Source organism: Sorghum bicolor, chromosome 5 (assembly GCF_000003195.3).
Source record: "Sorghum bicolor cultivar BTx623 chromosome 5, Sorghum_bicolor_NCBIv3, whole genome shotgun sequence".
Taxonomy (NCBI): domain Eukaryota; kingdom Viridiplantae; phylum Streptophyta; class Magnoliopsida; order Poales; family Poaceae; genus Sorghum; species Sorghum bicolor.
This window is the reverse complement of record NC_012874.2, coordinates 39852432-39871176: the sequence shown is the minus strand read 5'-3', so window position 1 is coordinate 39871176 and position 18745 is coordinate 39852432. Positions and strand designations below refer to the sequence as shown.

The 18745-nt window shown below is 40.3% G+C and overlaps 1 protein-coding gene across 1 annotated transcript; it reads left to right on the top strand.

Annotated features, from left to right (window-relative positions):
- Positions 16752-18185, top strand: LOC110435347. Its single transcript, XM_021460813.1, has 2 exons — positions 16752-17107; positions 17761-18185. The coding sequence occupies exons 1-2, from the start codon at positions 16844-16846 to the stop codon at positions 17935-17937; spliced, it is 441 nt and encodes a 146-aa protein (XP_021316488.1). The 5' UTR covers positions 16752-16843; the 3' UTR covers positions 17938-18185.

Below are 18745 nucleotides of genomic sequence, written 5' to 3'. Positions count from 1 at the left end.
TAATCATCGGAAGCCAATTGATCTTGAAAAGAGACCCGCCTAGATCCAGTCTTAATCTCCCATGGTAGCACCACATCGTGTTCGTATATCAACTGATAAGGTGAAACTTTGGTCAATCCATGACATGCCATCCGATATGACCACAAAGCTTCATTCAACAATGTATGCCACCTTCTAGGATTTTCTTCAATCTTTCTCTTGATGAGCTTAATAATCCCTTTGTTAAATGCTTCGGCTTGTCCATTGGCTTGAGCATAATAAGGAGAAGAATTCAACACTTTAATCCCCATACCGATTGCAAATTCATCAAACTCTCCTGATGTGAACAAAGTACCCTGATCGGTAGTGATTGTTTGAGGAATACCAAATCAGTAAACAATGTGCTCTTTCACAAAATCAATCATGTTAGCTGATGTTACTTTCTTCAAAGGAATAGCTTCAACCCAATTAGTAAAATAGTCAGTGGCAACTAAGATGAACTTATGCCCCTTGCTTGATGGTGGATAAATCTGGCCAATTAGACCAATAGGATTCATGGCCGATGCGGGTGCCCTTTGAATATTGCCAAAACTCTGACATCCTTTGAAATATTTAAAGCAATCCTCAAGTATAGTCGGCCAATAATACCCGTTTCTCCTAATCATCCACTTCATCTTAAAAGCCGACTGATGTACTCCACACACTACTTCATGGATCTCACCCATCAAGCTTTTAGCCTCATCATCACCCAAGCACTTGAGTAAAACTCCATCTATCGTTCGATAATATAACTCTTCTCCAAGGAGTACATACTTGGTAGCTTGAAACCTAACACGCCTCTCAACCTTTTTAGATGGATCTTTTAAGTAATCAATGATTTCTTTTCTCCAATCATCGGCACTGATTGCCGATAACATATTTAAGATAGGATGATATCCCGAGGCATGCTGAGCCAACCGATTAGCCTCTTCATTATGTAATCGAGGAACATGATCCAATCAGAAATCCTTGAATTCCGTTAACAGTTGTATGCTCTTTTCAGAATAGGTTATCAAAACTTCACTTTGGCATTCATAAATTCCAGTCAATTGATTTATAACAAGCATAGAATCGCCGAAGATCTCAACAGCATCGGCATGAACCTCTTTTAACAATTCCAACCCTTTGATCAAAGCTTGGTATTCAGCTTGATTATTCGTTGACGTGGCAACAATCGGAAAAGAGAACTCATACTTATTTCCTCGAGGAGAAATTAATACTATACCGATTCCTGCCCCCCGGTCACACGTGGATCCATCAAAGAAGAGCGTCCAAGGAACGATCTCCAAAGTCCCTACTACACCGCAATGCTGAATCACAAAATCAGCCATAATCTGCCCTTTAACTGCCTTAGCCGATTCATAGTGCAGATCAAATTCCGACAGCGCCAAAATTCATTTGCCGATTCTACCACTCATAATCGGCATAGATAGCATGTACCGGACTATATCATCCTTGCATATAACAGTGCATTCGGCCGATAGCATATAGTGTCTCAACTTGATACATGAAAAGTATAAGCATAAACATAATTTTTCAATTGCCAAATACCTTGTGTCAGCATCAACCAGTCTTCTATTAAATAATAAATCACATGTTCCTTCCCTTCAAATTCTTGAATTAGAGCTGAACTGATGGCCATTCCATCAGTAGACAAATACAATTTGAAAGGTTTTCCTTGCTGAGGTGGAATCAGAACTGGAGGATTTGTCAAATAATTCTTGATTTCATCAAATGCTGACTATTGTTCTATTCCCCATACAAACTCTTGATCGGCTTTCAACTTAAGTCAAGGACTAAAAGCACAAATCTTACTAGACATGTTAGATATGAATCGCCTGATAAAATTTATCTTGCCGATCAGAGATTGGAGTTCAGTCTTGTTGGTGGGAGCAACTATTTTGTTGATAGCATCAATAGATCTCCTACTAATTTCAATTTCTCTCTGATGCACCATGAAACCAAGAAATTGTCCTGCCGATACACCAAATGCACACTTATTAGGATTCATCTTTAAACCTTGTTTCTTTGTGCACTCCAACACCTTTCGTAGTTTGGCAAGATGCTTTGTGAGATCTCCAGACTTAACCACCACATCATCAATATAGATTTCCACTAACTTGTCGATGAACTCATGAAAGATAAAATTCATAGCCCTCTGATAAGTAGCACCAGCATTTTTCAAGCCAAAGGTCATGACTATCCATTCGAACAACCCAACATGACCAGGACATCTAAATGCGGTCTTTGGAATATCTTCTTCAGCCATGAATATTTGATTATATCCTGCATTCCATCCATAAAGCTAATGATCTGATGTCCAGCTGCAGCATCAACTAGCAAATCGGCAACTGGCATTGGATAACCATCCATCGGTGTAGCCTTGTTAAGATTCCTGAAATCAATGCAGACACGAAGCTTCCCATTCTTCTTGTAAACTGGAATGACATTGAAAATCCACTCAGCATACCGACATTGCTGAATAAATTTAGCTGTAATGAGTTTAGTTATCTCGGCCTTAATATCAGGAAGAATATTAGAATTGCATCGGCGAGCTGGCTGCTGATGCGGCCGAAATCCAGATTTGATGGGTAACCGATGTTCAACAATCGATCGGTCTAAACCAGGCATCTCGGTATAATCCCAAGCAGAGCTATCTTTATATTCCTTTAATAAATCAGTTAATTGTTGCTTACACTCAGAATCTAACTTGGCACTAATAAAAGTAGGCCTTGGCCTATCACCATCACCTATTCTACTTCTACTAAATCATCAGCCGATGTAAACCCCTGGTCTAACTTTCCATCATCGGCGAACCTATCCATTAAAACTCCTCATTAGAACCGACTGCTTCGATCGGTGGAATTTCATAATCGGCAACTTTGAGAAAATCTTTTTCCCAAACTTGTCTTGAAATGCATCTGGTTCTTTCATAAGTATCTGCCTCTACCGATGCAATGACATATGAAGAATCTCCTGAGACAATTTCAATCTTGTCACCTACGCACTGAACCAAGCATTGGTGCATTGTAGACGGGATGCAACAATTGGCATGAATCCAATCTCTCCCTAACAGCAAATTATAAGCACCCTTTCCACTGATGACAAAGAAAGTTGTCGGCAAGGTTTTGCTGCCGACAGTCAACTCAACACATATGGCTCCCTTGACTGGAGACACATTTCCTTCAAAATCCTTTAACATCATATCAGTCTTGGTCAAATCTTGATCTCCTTTGTCAAGCTTCCGATAGACAGCATACGACATGATATTCATAGCAGCCCCACCATCAAAAAGTATCTTGGTCATCAGCTGTCCATCAACCCTGCCTTTGATGAATAGAGCTTTAAGATGTTGTCTCACATTATCAGCGGGCTTTTCAAAAATAGCCGTCATCGGATCCAGAGCCAACTAAGCTATCTGATCGGGAAAATCTACCCCCTCATCATCACTGAAGGGCGCAAGGAATTCCATCGGCAACATAAACACCATATTAACGTCTGCCAATGGACCTTTTCCCTTAGGATTCGACTGCTGCCGATCTCCAGACTTAGCAGAATTCTCTCCTCTACTCAGTTCTTCTTGTTGCTCCCGCTGCAACCTCCTCTTCTGTGTCCTTGTCAACCCTTCTGGACACCATGGAGGAAGTGGCGGTTGTCTTACCGATTGACGACGATTTTCCCTTGATTCCACTCGATAAGTGTTAGCATCTCTGCAAAATATGAACTCATCGGGAGCTCGCGCATCCGCCATCTCTTCAAGCACCTCTTGGTTCCTAGGAAAATAACCGACACGCTCACCAACCCTATCATGCACACTGAGTCTGCCCCCCAGCCGATCATGAACTGATGTCCTTCCTCTAATCGGCCCACCAAAACGCCGATCATTGTTCCGATACTGTCGATTTGGTCTATCATACCGATTATAGCCATTACACTCAGGGCAGTCTCTAACAGTTGGTAGCTTGATGTTTTGCTCCCAACAGTGAATGAAGAATGGGTAGTTCCAGTGATCTTTATGCCGATTCCACTCTTATCGATGTCTTTCTTCTTCCCTACGACGATCCTCCTGTTCGCGACGATACCGATCTTCACGCTGCTGTCAGGTTTCCCGATGCCTCCTATAAGTGATTACAATGCCAGATTGAGGAGGCTGTCCTGAGCTGGTTCATTCTTAGATCGAGCCCTTACCTTTGGCATCATCAGCAGTAATCTGATGCTGAGAGTCTACAGATGCGCTTCTTTCAGCTGCTTCTGACGTTAAGACCTTGGTCTTTCCCTTAGCATCCAACATGTTTGTAGGGAAAGGATGTTGATCGATCTTCATCAGCTTCTGGGCTTTGGAGCTATCAAATTTAATCCTCCCAGACTCTACGGCCGATTGCAGCTGTTGCCTGAACACTTTGCATTCATTTGTGCTGTGGGATGTTGCATTATGCCACTTGCAATACTTGATCTTCTTCAACTCTTCTGCCGATGGAATCACATGGTTAGGTGACAATTTAATCTGCCCTTCCTGAAGCAGAAAGTAAAATATCCTATCAGCTTTGGTGATGTCGAATGCAAACTTTTCTAGCTCCTTATGCCCAAAAGGGCATGACATCGGCTTCTTATTTTTTACCCACTCTGCCAAGCCGATGACTGGTTCTTCATCAGAATCTGAGCTTGTTGCCTCATCGACAAATGATACCTTTTTGTTCCATGCTCCCTTAGGTTCAAAAATTTTGATGTCTTGGTCAGAAATCCTCTGCACTAGATGACTCAGACTTTAAAATTCTTGACAAGCATACTTGTCTTCAATGTGTGGCAACAATCATTGGAAAGCTAAATCGGCTAGTTGCCGATCGTCCAGAACCAGACTATAGCATTTATTCTTAACATCTCGCAACCTTTGCACAAAGCTTTCAACCGATTCATCATTGCGCTGCCTTAACCTGACTAAATCGGTAATCTTCTTTTCATGAACTCTAGAAAAGAAGTATTTATGGAATTGCTTTTCTAGATCGGCCCATGTAATCACTGAGTTTGGAGGTAATGAAATAAACCAATTAAAGGCCGATCTAGATAAAGATGATGAGAACAGGCAAACTCTTAACTCATCTCTGTTAGTAGCTTCCCCACACTGGATGATGAATCTGTTGACATGCTCCATGGTTGACGTGTCATCTTGTAAAATCCGGCACCTTGTACCGTTTTGGAAGCGGGATCAAATCATACGCGGGAGGATATGGTGTCCGATAAGAGTAAGTATTGACCTTCGGTTTTATTCTGAATTGGTCTCTCATGACCTCAGCTATCTTATCGGCCCAATAGGCATCGGCATCTTGCCGATGAGCAGGTTGTGGATGTGGCAACTGTTGGTAAGCTTCCACGTGTCTTTGAGGTGTTCGATTTCCAGGGAAAATAGAATTAGCCATTGCTTGTTGACCACCAACTTGCTGAGCAAGATTCATCGGTTGATTGATCAATCCTTGATTCTGAAAACTAGGTTGCACTGGTCCCTGTTGAAATCCCATAGCCTGATGATCCTGCTGAGGCATTTTTGGAAAGACAAACTGCCCTGTCCATCCATTGTTAACGTTCATCGGCGTAGGCCCTGCCTATGGTTGATAGTTGGGCATCATCATTGAATTAACATGCCCTGGCTGTGTCATAAACCTTTGATGCGTCGGCATTGGAGCTGTCGATGCGTTAGGCGTCTGGAACGTTGGTATTTGAGAATTCATAGTAAAAGGTCTTGCAGTGGTAGTTGTAGAATACTGGGGATTCTGAGCCATCGGTGATACTGGGGGTGCCGATGCCATAGGACCCTTGCCTATCATGTCAGCCACTTGAGATGTCCCAGAGCTATTTGCATTGAATTCTGGGGGCATACCATATCCCCACCAAATGGAGGAACTTGAGAGTTTTTAAACACAGATCCTGACATTGCCGATGCCAATAGATCTATAGCAAGTTGGACTTGTCCCTCTGATATTGATGGATTAGTCATCATCGGTGTAGATTGCGCATTAGTCATCCCTAATGTTCTTAGAGGAGAAGTAACTTCTATACCCGCAACGGCTGTAGTAGCCGATGGAGCTGTAACCGATGACGATCCTAGCTGATGATAGGCCGGGCCCACATAAGCTGGTGGTACTTGTCCTTCTTTGAAAGTTCTAGCGACAGCATTGAAAATTGTATTGGGCAGCACACTAGATTGATTGATTAGAGCACGATTGATAGCACTGTCAACCATCTCTTGAAGTTTACCACGATTAGCTTCAAAAGTGATTTGCCGAGGCATCAACAATGCTTCCTTTTGGATCACTGTTGATATTTGGTAACGCCATCAGGAATTGTTCCGCAAGCGCACGGATATCGGTGAGCACTTCACCCGGGAGGTTATCCAGAGTATCGTATTTATATTTTTACCACTAGGAGAAATTGTGCATCTGACTAACCAAATCTATTGCTACTACCATTTAGACTACAAAGAATGTGACTTGATGTGAGTGATGTATAGAGAAGACTACAACCGTAATCTTGTTCTAACCTTGGTAAGGATGATCTACTGTTCTGTTAGGGAAGCTCACGGAATCTAGACACCACAAAGGATGTTTGACCCGCACCTATAAACCCTATCGATCCAACTAATGGGATATAGGCTGCAAAGGTAACTCAGAAATGCCACGTTCCTTGCTACTAACACGGTCCAGCTAGTCAGGGGATATCTATGAGTATCCTAGCCCAAACACCACGTCTATGTTAGAGATGATTACTATAAACTCTACGCGAAGAGATTAAAGTAAACTCATAAAAGAAAGAACAATAAAACAAGAACTTACTAGTATTTAGAAGTCAAAATACTGAATAATCCTAGGAGCAAGCTTCGGGTTAGGAGAACTTGATCCCGCTAGTACAACCTCGGAGTAGACATAGACATGCCGGGCTTCCTCCGATCTACACCTCCACTCTATCTCTCTCAATCTAGTAGATCTAGTCTACTCTCACATTTGATGCTAAGCCCTAAGTCTATTTAGAGGAAAGGTTATCCTTTGAGGGCACCTCTCAACTCTATGATGAACTTGTTCTCCTCCAGGGTCCGGGGGGTCTACTTATATAGTCCCCTCAAGTGAATTTGGGCCGTCGGATCAAACCGACATTGATTGAACGGTTATCCTTGATCCTTTAGGTCAGTGGAGCGTAATCCGTGAGACGGGACCTAATTGGTCTCTGCAACAGGGCGGGCACCCAAGGGGGGGAGGGCGGGCGCCCTGCCCCCGGGCCCGATCGCCTTCCCGTTCGTTCCCGTGGCTTCTGAGTCTTCTAGATGATAGAAAATTGTGTGGCACGTTAATATCTCTATGTAAACCCAACATGTGGGCCTTTCTTCAATATTTCCTGATCCCCCTGCAGAGATAGACAAACACCAAAACTCGTGGAATTCTACCAGATAAAACCCTAAGTCTGGTGTTGGTTGCATTTGGATCCTTTTCTTTATTTATTTGATGATTATATTTTGTACTTAAGGACCGTCAACAACTCCCCCAAGCTTACCTCTTGCTCGTCCCTGAGCAAGGATGCACTCAAGAGTTTCTGCAGTGGTTTCATGCCTTAAAAGTACACATGCGTTCAAACAAGATCTCATCTCTAAGTTAGAGTAAACTGTTAAGACTTAAAACTTACTCACTTTACCCTTCACCATGGGGCTTGCAACTGTCACTTGTGTCTTGAGCAGTTAAAAGATAGAACAGTCTAGTCAAGCGCCATGTCTCTTATTCTTGATCAGCTATAGCTCTGGAGTTTTTGCAGATTTTCAAATAAAACTCAGAGATTCCTTGTATGACTCTCTCAAATCTCTTTTTTGTGGTATTCTGGATCCTTACCAAGGCAATAATGGTATATGCCTTCTCTCAAAGTATGTAGTATTTTTGGTATGAGGCATAGTAATATTGCCTTCTCTCTCACCCTACTCTAATAAGGTTTTGATATCTGGAGCTCATAGGTGGGAGAAAAATAATACATACTTACAAGACATTTATTGCATAGTCAAACCATGGATCCAGAAGAACAAGTCAATAAGTCAAATCAAGATGTGCATGTGTGGCGAATGAATGGTGTATGGTGATAACAATGGTGAAAGTCTAATTCTACTTTTGCTCTTTTGAGGGGATACATACCTTTCTTGCACTTTGAAGCTTTTTGAGGAGAATGAGATGCTCTATATTTTCTTTTTCTTTTTTCTCAGGTGGGTATCTTGTACCCCTAATTCTACTGTCGGACACTTGTCCATTTTTACCTCTCGTCTCACTTTTTCTTTTCTTCGAGGTTCCGTGCACTTGCCCCTTTTTATTTCCTCATATTTTCCCTTTTTCTTTCTTCTTTTTTTAGAGCACTCATCTCCTGAAATAATATAGCAAGTGGTAGTAACCAAGATAACTCGAGCATTTATTTCATAGGGAAAAACAGAAATAGGAGAATGTTTTTGGCTATTCTCTCCCGGATTAGGAGTAGAATAATTTTAGGAGAATGTGGAGATGGAATTGAGTGGATGTATGTGGATGCGTACTTCCAGAGTAGAAGTAGCATGTATGAGTCAACGTGCAAGTGAATCTTGATTTTAACCGCATGACAAGCTCCTAAGGGTCTACACAGCTTGACCACACTCAATGCACATAAGCAGTAAAAAGTAAATGTGTGGCTCAAAGTCTAGCAAGCTTGTATATATGGCTGTGGTAGGAATTTAAACTCTCATCATACAGGAACTTATCATGTGTTATTTTAAAGATTTTCAAAGATAAAATTCTCCAGAATTCTAGTATCTCTAGGAACAGATAAACAACAGCTCAACCTTCCCATGTCATATCTGTTAACGACTTAGACTTTTGATCAAGTACTCTTCCCACAAGTTTAGGTTTAGAGCAGGTTTAAATTATAACAGTCATGCCTAAACTTGAGAGAGAGCTCAAACTTGAAAACTAGGTACATGGAAGAGCAACTGTTTATCATATCCATGTAAGAGTTTATTATTTAGGTTCAGTTTGTCCTAGACACTTGATTTATTTATTTAGCAAACTAAGCAAAGATATATAAGCACAAAAATTTTTATTTGTGTTTTCATGATTATGCATCTTTTTATTATTTGAGTAAAGTATAAACGTGAGTAGAAACACTTAGCTGGATAAATGGGGGTGCTCTCCCTCAAGCTGGATTTTGACGTAATTTCTTCTGATGTAGCTAGCAGGTGACGGAGGTATATTTGAATGTCGGCAGTACCCTAACAGCGATTAGGATGTCCTTCGTCTGCTAGTCTTCTTTGATACTTGAATTATGTGGAGCTCAAATAGACAACAAAGCTTTGTGGAACTAATTAAGTGTTAGCATAAATCTCTTAGCCTTTGTCATGTTGAGCCTCCTCAATAAATGTTACTCTCTTTAGTAGGATCATAAACTTATTTTTATATTTTTATTGTAAGATGAAAACATATTTATTTTATGCCACCACAGTCAATATACCTATGGGTTTTAAACCATAAGTCTGCTCACATGGGGCTTTAGATTTTATGATGCAGTGCAATGAATAAATATTTTTCTTTTCTATTTGAGATGATATGAACTTAATTAACTAAGCAAACTATTTAAAATAATTGAAGGGAAAAGGATAACTACCAAGTTTACCTCTTGGCAAGGCATTCCATGTTTTTAAGTCCTCCGAATGGGACTCTCCGTTTTCTCAATCGTCCTGGGATTCGCTGGATAGCGTAGTCGGTGGTTCCGGCGGCGCCTCCTCTGGTTGCGGTTGCATCATCTTCTTCTTGTCCTGACCTGCTTAGAGTCTTCAACTATATAGTTAAGGTTAGTAAAATAGCGGTGTACCTTCTCAGAGGGGAAGTGCATGTGGACTCTTCCGGTTCCAATGTAGATGATTGCTTTAACGGTGCCGAGGAACGTCTCCACTACTAACTTTTATCCCTTGCGCAACGACAAGAAAGCATTGCAATAGGCCCAATTTGGTTGCGCATAGTAGATTTTGCAGCAAAATTGTGTTCGTTGCCAATGGTTGCAAAAAGTCGCGTTGCAAAAGTATGTTGCAACCAGTGCATTTTTGGCGTTGCAAGTGTTTGGTTCTCTTACAACCATAGGTGTTCGTTGCCAAGCATTGCAATAAGATGATGCTACAACGTTCATGGTCATGGTTTACCACGCCCATCCTCGTAGCAAGATGTGGTTCATGCAATGATCAGTAGCGTAGCAATAGATATATTTGCCACAAGCATTGTCGTTGCAATATTATTTATTGCCATGCTATAATTTGGTTGCCTGAAGTGTTTTTGCCACGACCATTACGTCGTGGCAACATAAGCATTTGCCACGTCCACCCTCCTAGCAATATGTTGCTGATGCAACGATCGATAGCGTAGTAATAGATATATATTTGCCTCGAACAACGCCGTTGCAATAACTTGTATTGCCACGCTATTTTTTGTGTTGCCTAATTTGTTTGTGCCACGTTCGTCATGTCGTGGCAAGTACACCATTTGCTACGCATGTTTAATCGTTGTGACAGATCTTACATTATTGCCACATTCGTTAGGTCGTCGCACTAATATAATTTGCCACGCTATTTCATGCGTGGCGAGAGAATAAGTTATTGGCACGCTCATGGTGCCATGGCAATAGTAGCTGTTGTCACGCATTTTTATTCGATTTGAGATATCGTTGTTGCCACGATTTGCATGTCATTGGGATTTATTTTCTGCCACGTAAATAAATTTGTTACTATAGATCATATTGCCAAGCATATCGACTCGTACAAGCAACAAACCATAAAAAGTGATTGCACTCACATATATATTAATTACAAACATTCATTTATTAAGTTGTCAAACCATTAAAATAGTAACTAAAAAACATAAATGAGTGTACAGATCACTATTATTAATAGTTCACAACTTTGTATAACTTGCAACAATGACAGACTTGCTAACATATATGTACGACTAGAGGTAGTCATAGCAGCACAAGATGACATCGCTCCAGCTATGTCCTCGATTGATTATGATCCTTGATCCTCACACTCAATCCTTGTCCCCCTGCTGACCAAAATAATTAACATGTTTAGGTGATTCAACAAGGATATAGTTTTAAACACAATTTGACAGGCAACTTCAGAGTTGCATAGCTAGAGATGATATAAGACATTCTGGAAAGCACATGAAAGTATGCCAAACAAGGAAACCATTCAAATCTGTTCAGGACATATGCTAAACCTGACAGACAACTTATAAAATCTAAAAATCTTAAACTATCAGGCCTATGATCATGAAAATTTAACACAAGCTAGATCAGAAGGTTAGCTGTAACTTTTGTATTCATCATATATACAGAAAACATCATTTTCATCATGATCACCATTTAGTATGCATTACCTTCTTCCTTTTCTGACTTCTTGTTCTACTCATCATCTCCTGTTGAGTGATATATGCCTTCGGGGCTGCCACATTTGTAGTGTTTCCATTGAATAGGTTTCTATTGACAGTAGTAGATTTTTTCGCAGAGCGAGTAGTTGCTAGTGCATCTTTTTGTATAGTGACAACACTTTGTGGCTGAATCTGCAAACATGAAATTGTATACTATTTTAGGTACAGTTTCGGGTACATAGATGTAGATTTCATAAAGCATACTACAATAGTGTAGTTACCTGCTCTATAGCATCTTCATTTTCAGTTGCATCTTCACCAATCCCATTTTCGTCTTGTATGGTAGGGGCAATTTCAATTTTGTCTCTGTTTTCCGGGGTAGTCTACACATACACATTTTGAGGTGAAAGATTAGGCACCTTAAACATATGTATATTAAAAGGACAAACATTGACAAATTATTTCAAAAAATATTAAACGACAAACATTGAAAAATCATTTTCAAATATTACCTGATTCATTGTTCCTTGTTTGTGGAGCGCTAGCATATTAAGCATTTCTGGCCTCATTTCTTGTCTTAGTGCTACCTTCATTTCTTCTCTTAGCGCTATCTTTGCATTTTCTAGGTCCTCTTGCATTTGTCTCTTAATTTCTTCTTTCTCCCTTTCTCTTTCTTTAGCTTCGTATGCAAGTTGTTGTTTCAGATTCTCAACCTGTGCTTCAAAAACAATTTCCTTCTATCTGGCTGCAGCTTCAGCACATTTTTGTACTTCAATGTTGTCTTTGAAAAGTTCTTTGCGAGTTGGATACTTGGCCAAGTATCCATGGCCATGCAATTTGGATGATTTGGCTTGTGTGATTTCTTTGTAGCATGACTGGAAAATCATGTTCTCCTGAGTTGTTGATACATTACTATTTGGTTCCAATTCAGCTTCTAATACTTTGAAGGCTGCGATATCCTGAATGACAGAAAAGGATTGGTTAGAGTTGCTTGGGAGAACCAACCTCTATATATAAAATGGTCTGTACAAAGATTTACTCACATATACTTCAGCTGACAATGGATTTGACCATTTGCCATGTTTTGTGTGTGTGGACTTCCAAAGAGAAAGATCACCAGGCTCTTCACCAGTCTCTCTGTCTCTCTAGGACGCCGAAATATAATTCGTCACACAAGTAATGTATCATATAACTAAAGCACAAGATTAGTGTATGTAATTTTTACCGGCTCAAAGCTACATTGTGAGAAGTTTTTTGAACCCATCAGGTGCTTGGTTTTCTGCTGCTTACGATTGGAGGAGTTCTGGTTGCTAACCTTCTGTACAATGACAAAAGGTATGTAATAATGCAACTTTGTTCCATAAAATTCATATGAAAAAGTAGATTTTACTACAACTAACCTGGAATTTCTCAGAACCAAAATACAACAGCAAGTTGTGCCACTCAAATAGGTGCACGTCCTCAGGAACATTTCTTATTCTGTCACCATAATTATCATAAGCCTTGTATGTGGCACTTAGAGATGCTCTCCATCCCTTGTACCATTCCTGGGCAATGTACATTATTTTTTCTATTTTTTTTGTTCTTATTATCAATGTTGCCGAAGTTCCACCTAAGCTGTTTACAATAAGAAACAATGAAATGGTTAGTCCAAATTACTTTTATGCATCACAGTAGTAATAAACGATAGTACACATCATACCAGTATCTCATCAGCAACTTCTTGTTTGACATTTTCCTTTCTATCCTTCCAACTTCTTATTCCAATGAGTGGGGCCCATTTCCTTGTAAACAGTACAACCTCATCGACAAATGCACGAGAGTTAGGTCCAATCAGACCTCCACGTGTTTCTGAGAATTCGATGGTGAGTTGTGAAGTTCGTTCCTTAGCTCTCTTGGCGGCTATTGCTAATCCTTTAAAAGTGCCACGTCCTCCTTTCTTGCGCTCTCCTTGCATGAAATGAAAATAAATAATCTAGTTAGCAGACTGCATATATGTGTAGACATGGACAGATTCAGGCATCACACTTGAAACAACTATTTCTAGAGTTGTAAATGGGCGAAAACTATGGTTCGTAACATTGTGGAAAGCTTATGAGAAGCGCTACATCTTTCTTGTTATTCTGAAAGGGTGACTGAAAAGGTAGTTAGCCCAAAGTCATGAAATTCTATGAACTGATCACTAACCATTTCCCTGTTCCCTTTTTTTCCTTGCATGGCTTGGCCTAGTTGAGGGTGGTGTCGCGTTGCTTCCCTTACTTTCATCATCTTGAATTGTGACATCAGGGTCACGTTGGTCGACAAATGCCACTGCATAGAAAGTCAAAATATTCGGTTCATATACAGAATAGTACTAACAAAAGGAATTGGTTGAAAAAGAAATAAATTACTAATTCTTGGAATGTCCCCTTTTCTGTTCAAATATTCCTTGTACGTGATGAGTGCATTTTCCGTAGAGTCATCCAACAATTCTAGTAGTCACAAAAAATTTAAAGATAAGGTACTAAGTTTGTGAACAATATGAAAGCAAGTGCAGACCTTGTACGCATCAAATGGTAGGCACAAGATGGATTACTTTTTGCTTTTTCCGTCGGTTGCTTGTTTAGCCAGACCTTGTACGCATCAAATGGTTCATCCATAAAAGGCTACTCATCATCTTCGTGTTGCTGCCTTGGTCGCTTCATGGGTGTTATGCTGACTTGTTGTATAGTCTCTTCTTCCCGTGTAAGTACTAACCTGATTTCCTTCTCACTCTCATTGTCTTGTAACATATTCTCTGCATGTCTATTGTAATCGATGGCCTGCAAACTTGCTACATCTCTTCCACATCGCTTTTTATAGTATAAAAAGTCCCGTACAACATACCCAAGGAGGTCCTTAATAGCTATCAAGGTTGCCAATTTTATATCAGCCTTATCTATTTTGAACATTACGTGCTCCCTATCTGGGGGTCCCCTCTTGCAATGAACATAAAGAGTCCACACATCAGCATTGTCACTGCATACATAGGACAGTGGTTCAGAAATAAACAAGATTAAAAAAAGGTCAGCTATTTCCTATTACCATAATCTAAACATAAGTAAGAAAAAAACATGTTGATCTTGATAGAAGGTCTTATAATTTTCATATGTACTATATTTCAATAGATGTGAACACCAGCACAAATATAGCATTCTTAAAAGGTAACAATTTTTAGGTAAATGAACTATTGACTGTAATTTAAACAGAGGTTCTCAGATACATCAATTATTCACTGGTAAGATCTAATATCAAATTAAGCAACTCACATCAAGGAATCACGCCTTCATTGGTGGTTCTGTTACCTTTCTCTTTTAATAATCCATTACAGTGAGAACTCATATGAATTCAGTTTGGCTTGGATAATGAAATTATGCATAACAAATAAAAATTCACTTCATGAGAAAATAAAATCTAATTCACGTGCTGGCACAAACCCTGAACTGAACACTTTTCAAGAATTCAGGATTCAAAAATGATACGAGATCATTGAACTATTGTACCTAGTGCTGTATGGAGTAACCAAGCCCTCATCGTCTTCTACTTCGATTGTGGCTTCGACATAGCGCTTGGCGACCAGATCAGTGGCGTCGTTGCTGGCATTGGTGTCCTGAGGAGCAATCATCGTCTTCGGTGTTGGCGACGTTGGTTGGTCACTGGATGGACGCGACGACGACGGGGGCATCCTGGGCGTTGGTCACTGGATGGGCGGCGGCGACGTCGGTGGTTTGGGAGGCGGCGGCGTCGGTGGTTTGCGTCTGGGGTATTCGGTGTTGGTGGTTTGGCTGGGTGGGGACGTGGGGGGGAGACAAAATTGGCATGTGGGAGGGAATGATGGGCTGAAATTTGGCAGGGTGGGTCCAAAAAAATTTGGGTGGCGGGAACCATTTTTTTTGGCTTATATGCATGATAAAGAAAATAAGTTGATTTGGGATCTTAATTATAAAATGATACATAAACATTACATTAGTTTTAATTATTTTATAATTTATTTTAAACAAATATATATGTTGTAAAATATTAATTTACAACTTTAATTTTTTCTGCGGATATAATTTACATTGATGATAAATATTAATATAAATACTAATTGTATAGTTTTAGTAGCATTACTAGTATAGTAGTAGTAGTAGTAGTACCATTAGTAGTAGGATTAGGCCTTCCACCCAAAAACGCAAAATTTTTCAAGATTCCCTGTCACATCGAATCTTTAGACGCATGCATAGAGTATTAAATATAGACGAAAATTAAAACTAATTGCATAGTTTGGTTGAAATTTACAAACGAAAGTGCTACTGTATTGACTAGTATGACACAATGCCATATGTAGGGAGGATTAGTAGGAGGATTACTAGGAGGATTACTAGTATGACTAGTATTGTAGTCCATAGTAGCAAGATTAGTAGGAGGATTACTAGTATGACTAGCATTGTAGTACTAGTAGTATTAGGCCAGTCTCAATGCATGTTTCATGAGAGTGTCATGCACATTAAAGAGGGTGCCACCTAAGCAAAATTGCTGACTTGGCAGGATCATTAAATGAAGGAGTTTCATCAGATGAGAGAGGAGTTTCATCCCCATGAAACTCCTATGGCTCGGTTACCTAGTTTATAGTCTTGGTAACTGTGCCATGAGACTGGCCTTAGTAGTAGAAGTAGTATAGTAGTAGTAGTAGCAGCAGCATTAGTAGTAGGATTAGTAATCTTAGTAGTAGTAATAGTAGTAGTAGTGGTAGTAGGTGGTACTAGTAGTCAGAAAAGCAAATGTATAGATTTTTTATTTCATTTTAGTTTCAAATTGGTACAATTTAAATGGTATTTAAAAAAGTATAATAAAAAAGACAAAAAATTGTGAAAGTATAGATTTTTTATTTTAGTTTCAAATTGGTACAATTTAAAAAGGTATTTGAAAAAGTATAATAAAAAAGACAAAAATTGTGAACCATATGGGCCCATCAAAGGCCATCAGCCTCACCACGCTCAACCGAAAGGGAGCAGGGAGAGCCAATGGCCCAACAGGCCCAATACAGTTCACGGTATGGCATATAGGAGTCTGTGAGGAGTTCGAGTTGGGGAGGAGAGCTTCGCCTTTTAAGTTGATTGTTGTGTCCCTGAGCTAGCGAGGTGGGACAAAAATAGGCAAGCAACCACCACCAGTGACCCCACGGTGGTGTGTACCATTTTTAATTTGTAAATGGGCCAGCCCAGTTCGCTTCCCATTCCCCTTCGCATCCGTGACCCGTGACTCCTCAGCGGTGTTGGGGTTTGTAGCATCCGTGACCCCATTCCCTTCCCTTCGACTTCCCATTCCCCTTGACATCCGTGACCAGTGACCCCGCGGCGGCGGCGGTGTGTAGCACCCGTGAGAGGCGACGGGAGCGAGGTAGAGGGAGCAAGGCGGACGCGGCAATGGCAGGCTCCAAGCGCGGCCACAACAGTCGCTACCAAGCTCGCAATGAGCGGGGTCAGTTCGCCGTCAAAATCGAGGTGTACTACATCTCCTCGGATGATGATGTCGCTCCGGCAGGGACTCCTTCGGCCGGTGCCAACCGCGTCAGAGAAGTTGTGCCATCCAAGTTCAAGAAGACCAGAACAACTCCTCCTGTGAAGGGTGGCAAAGGGAAAGGGCAGGCGTCAACCGTGGTGAAGAAGAAGGGTAACCCCACGAAGAAGGTACCAAAGACTTCCCACTTGAATGCATTTGTGATTTGTGGTATTAGGGTTTCTAGGGGTTGGATTTGGTGGACTTCCTGTTCATTCCTGTGTAAAAACCCCTTAGGTATTAGGGTTTACGGTGGTTCGATTTGGTGGACTTTGTGTTCATTCCTGGTGCTAGTACAATTGAAGTTATTTGGTAATCTTTATTAGGTATGAATTGCAAAGCTAAATCAGGTAAGAATTGTATCTCTGAATGTATGAGTTATTTGGTGAACCATCTATGTGATGACTTAGGCACCTCTAAAGAATTCATACTGAAATCAGTCTTGAGTTCTGAAAATACATACAGATTAGCCAAGACTGGTTGGAAATAAATTGGGTTAAACATTGTTAGTTTCTAATTAATACCTGCTATGAATAAGATCCTTTAGTCTAGTTCTGAAAATGGTACACTCTGAATATTTTTCAGGGGTTTGTACAGATATGAAAACTGCAGCTTTTTTAACACCTGAATCAACATCCTTTTTTTAATCATTTTGCTACCTTGATCAATATATTTGTGTTTGGTAAATTGGTTGAATTGAGATAATAAACAAATACTAATCTAAGACATAACCTTAAATTCAATTACTTCTTTACTAATCTATGTATTGTTTTATTCCAAACAGACCAGCAAGCCATCACCTTTCGAGAGTGATACGTCGTCTTATGATTTCTACACCGACTCAAGCGATGACAGCTCTGATGACCTGGCCGACTTATTTGAGAAGGCAATGGGGGACATTGACAGGAGGATGGATAAGTTGTACCGTACTGTGAAGAAGAGGTTTTTCCCAAATGACTAGAGTGCATTGTGAAGGCCAACATCTCCAGCTAGTGCATGCATGGTGTAGTATACATAAATGCAGATAGTGCAATCTGGTCCATGCTAAGCTAGGCTATGTTGGTTTATGGTGATGCAGATTGTGCATTCTCTTTTGCTGTAGTTCCTAGTGCATGGTGATGCAAATCTAATGTAGTGTTTGGCAACTCAGTTGCCTTGAGACTTCTCGATCCGGTGCTAATGTAGTGTTTGGCAACTGAGTTGCCTAAGACTTGCCTGGTGCTAATATAATGTTTGGTAATCTTATACTTTTGAGTTGCCTGTTCAGTTGTTCAGCAGGCACATGGTAATTAAAAGAATCAAATGTATGCATGCAGCATCCACATGAAGATATAGAATCAAATAGATCATTGTACATAGCTTCAGGCATTGCTGTTGCACATGGAAATTTTACACAAAAAAATCGTCATCCGAATCTTCTCCTTCTCTTGTACTAATGAATGGAGGGACGACTCCATCATCTAAGTAAGTGTCATCTGGGTCTTCAAATTCATCAAATAGATCATTGTACATAGATTCAGGCATTGCTGTTGCAAGAGCCTGATTTATAACAGTAGCATCAACACTTTCCCCCTGAAGACCATCCCTACTCCAAGTAGTGACATCTGCATTTTGTTGTTCAAGATTCATATCTTCCACTCCTACAACAACCGAGTCCAAATCGAGCTCACGCACCTCTTGAGTACGTTCAGCTTCAGGCATGGAAAACAAGTTTCTAGGCTGCATTCTAAGTGCACTGCACCAGTTTTGTTTCTTTGCATGTTTGACAT

Bases quoted from the DNA above. Each gene is read 5' to 3' on its own strand.
- LOC110435347 (XM_021460813.1), top strand. From the start codon at position 16,844: ATGGCAGGCTCCAAGCGCGGCCACAACAGTCGCTACCAAGCTCGCAAT. The intron at 17,108-17,760 runs GTACCAAAGACT...TATTCCAAACAG, and splicing joins AGGGTAACCCCACGAAGAAG to ACCAGCAAGCCATCACCTTT.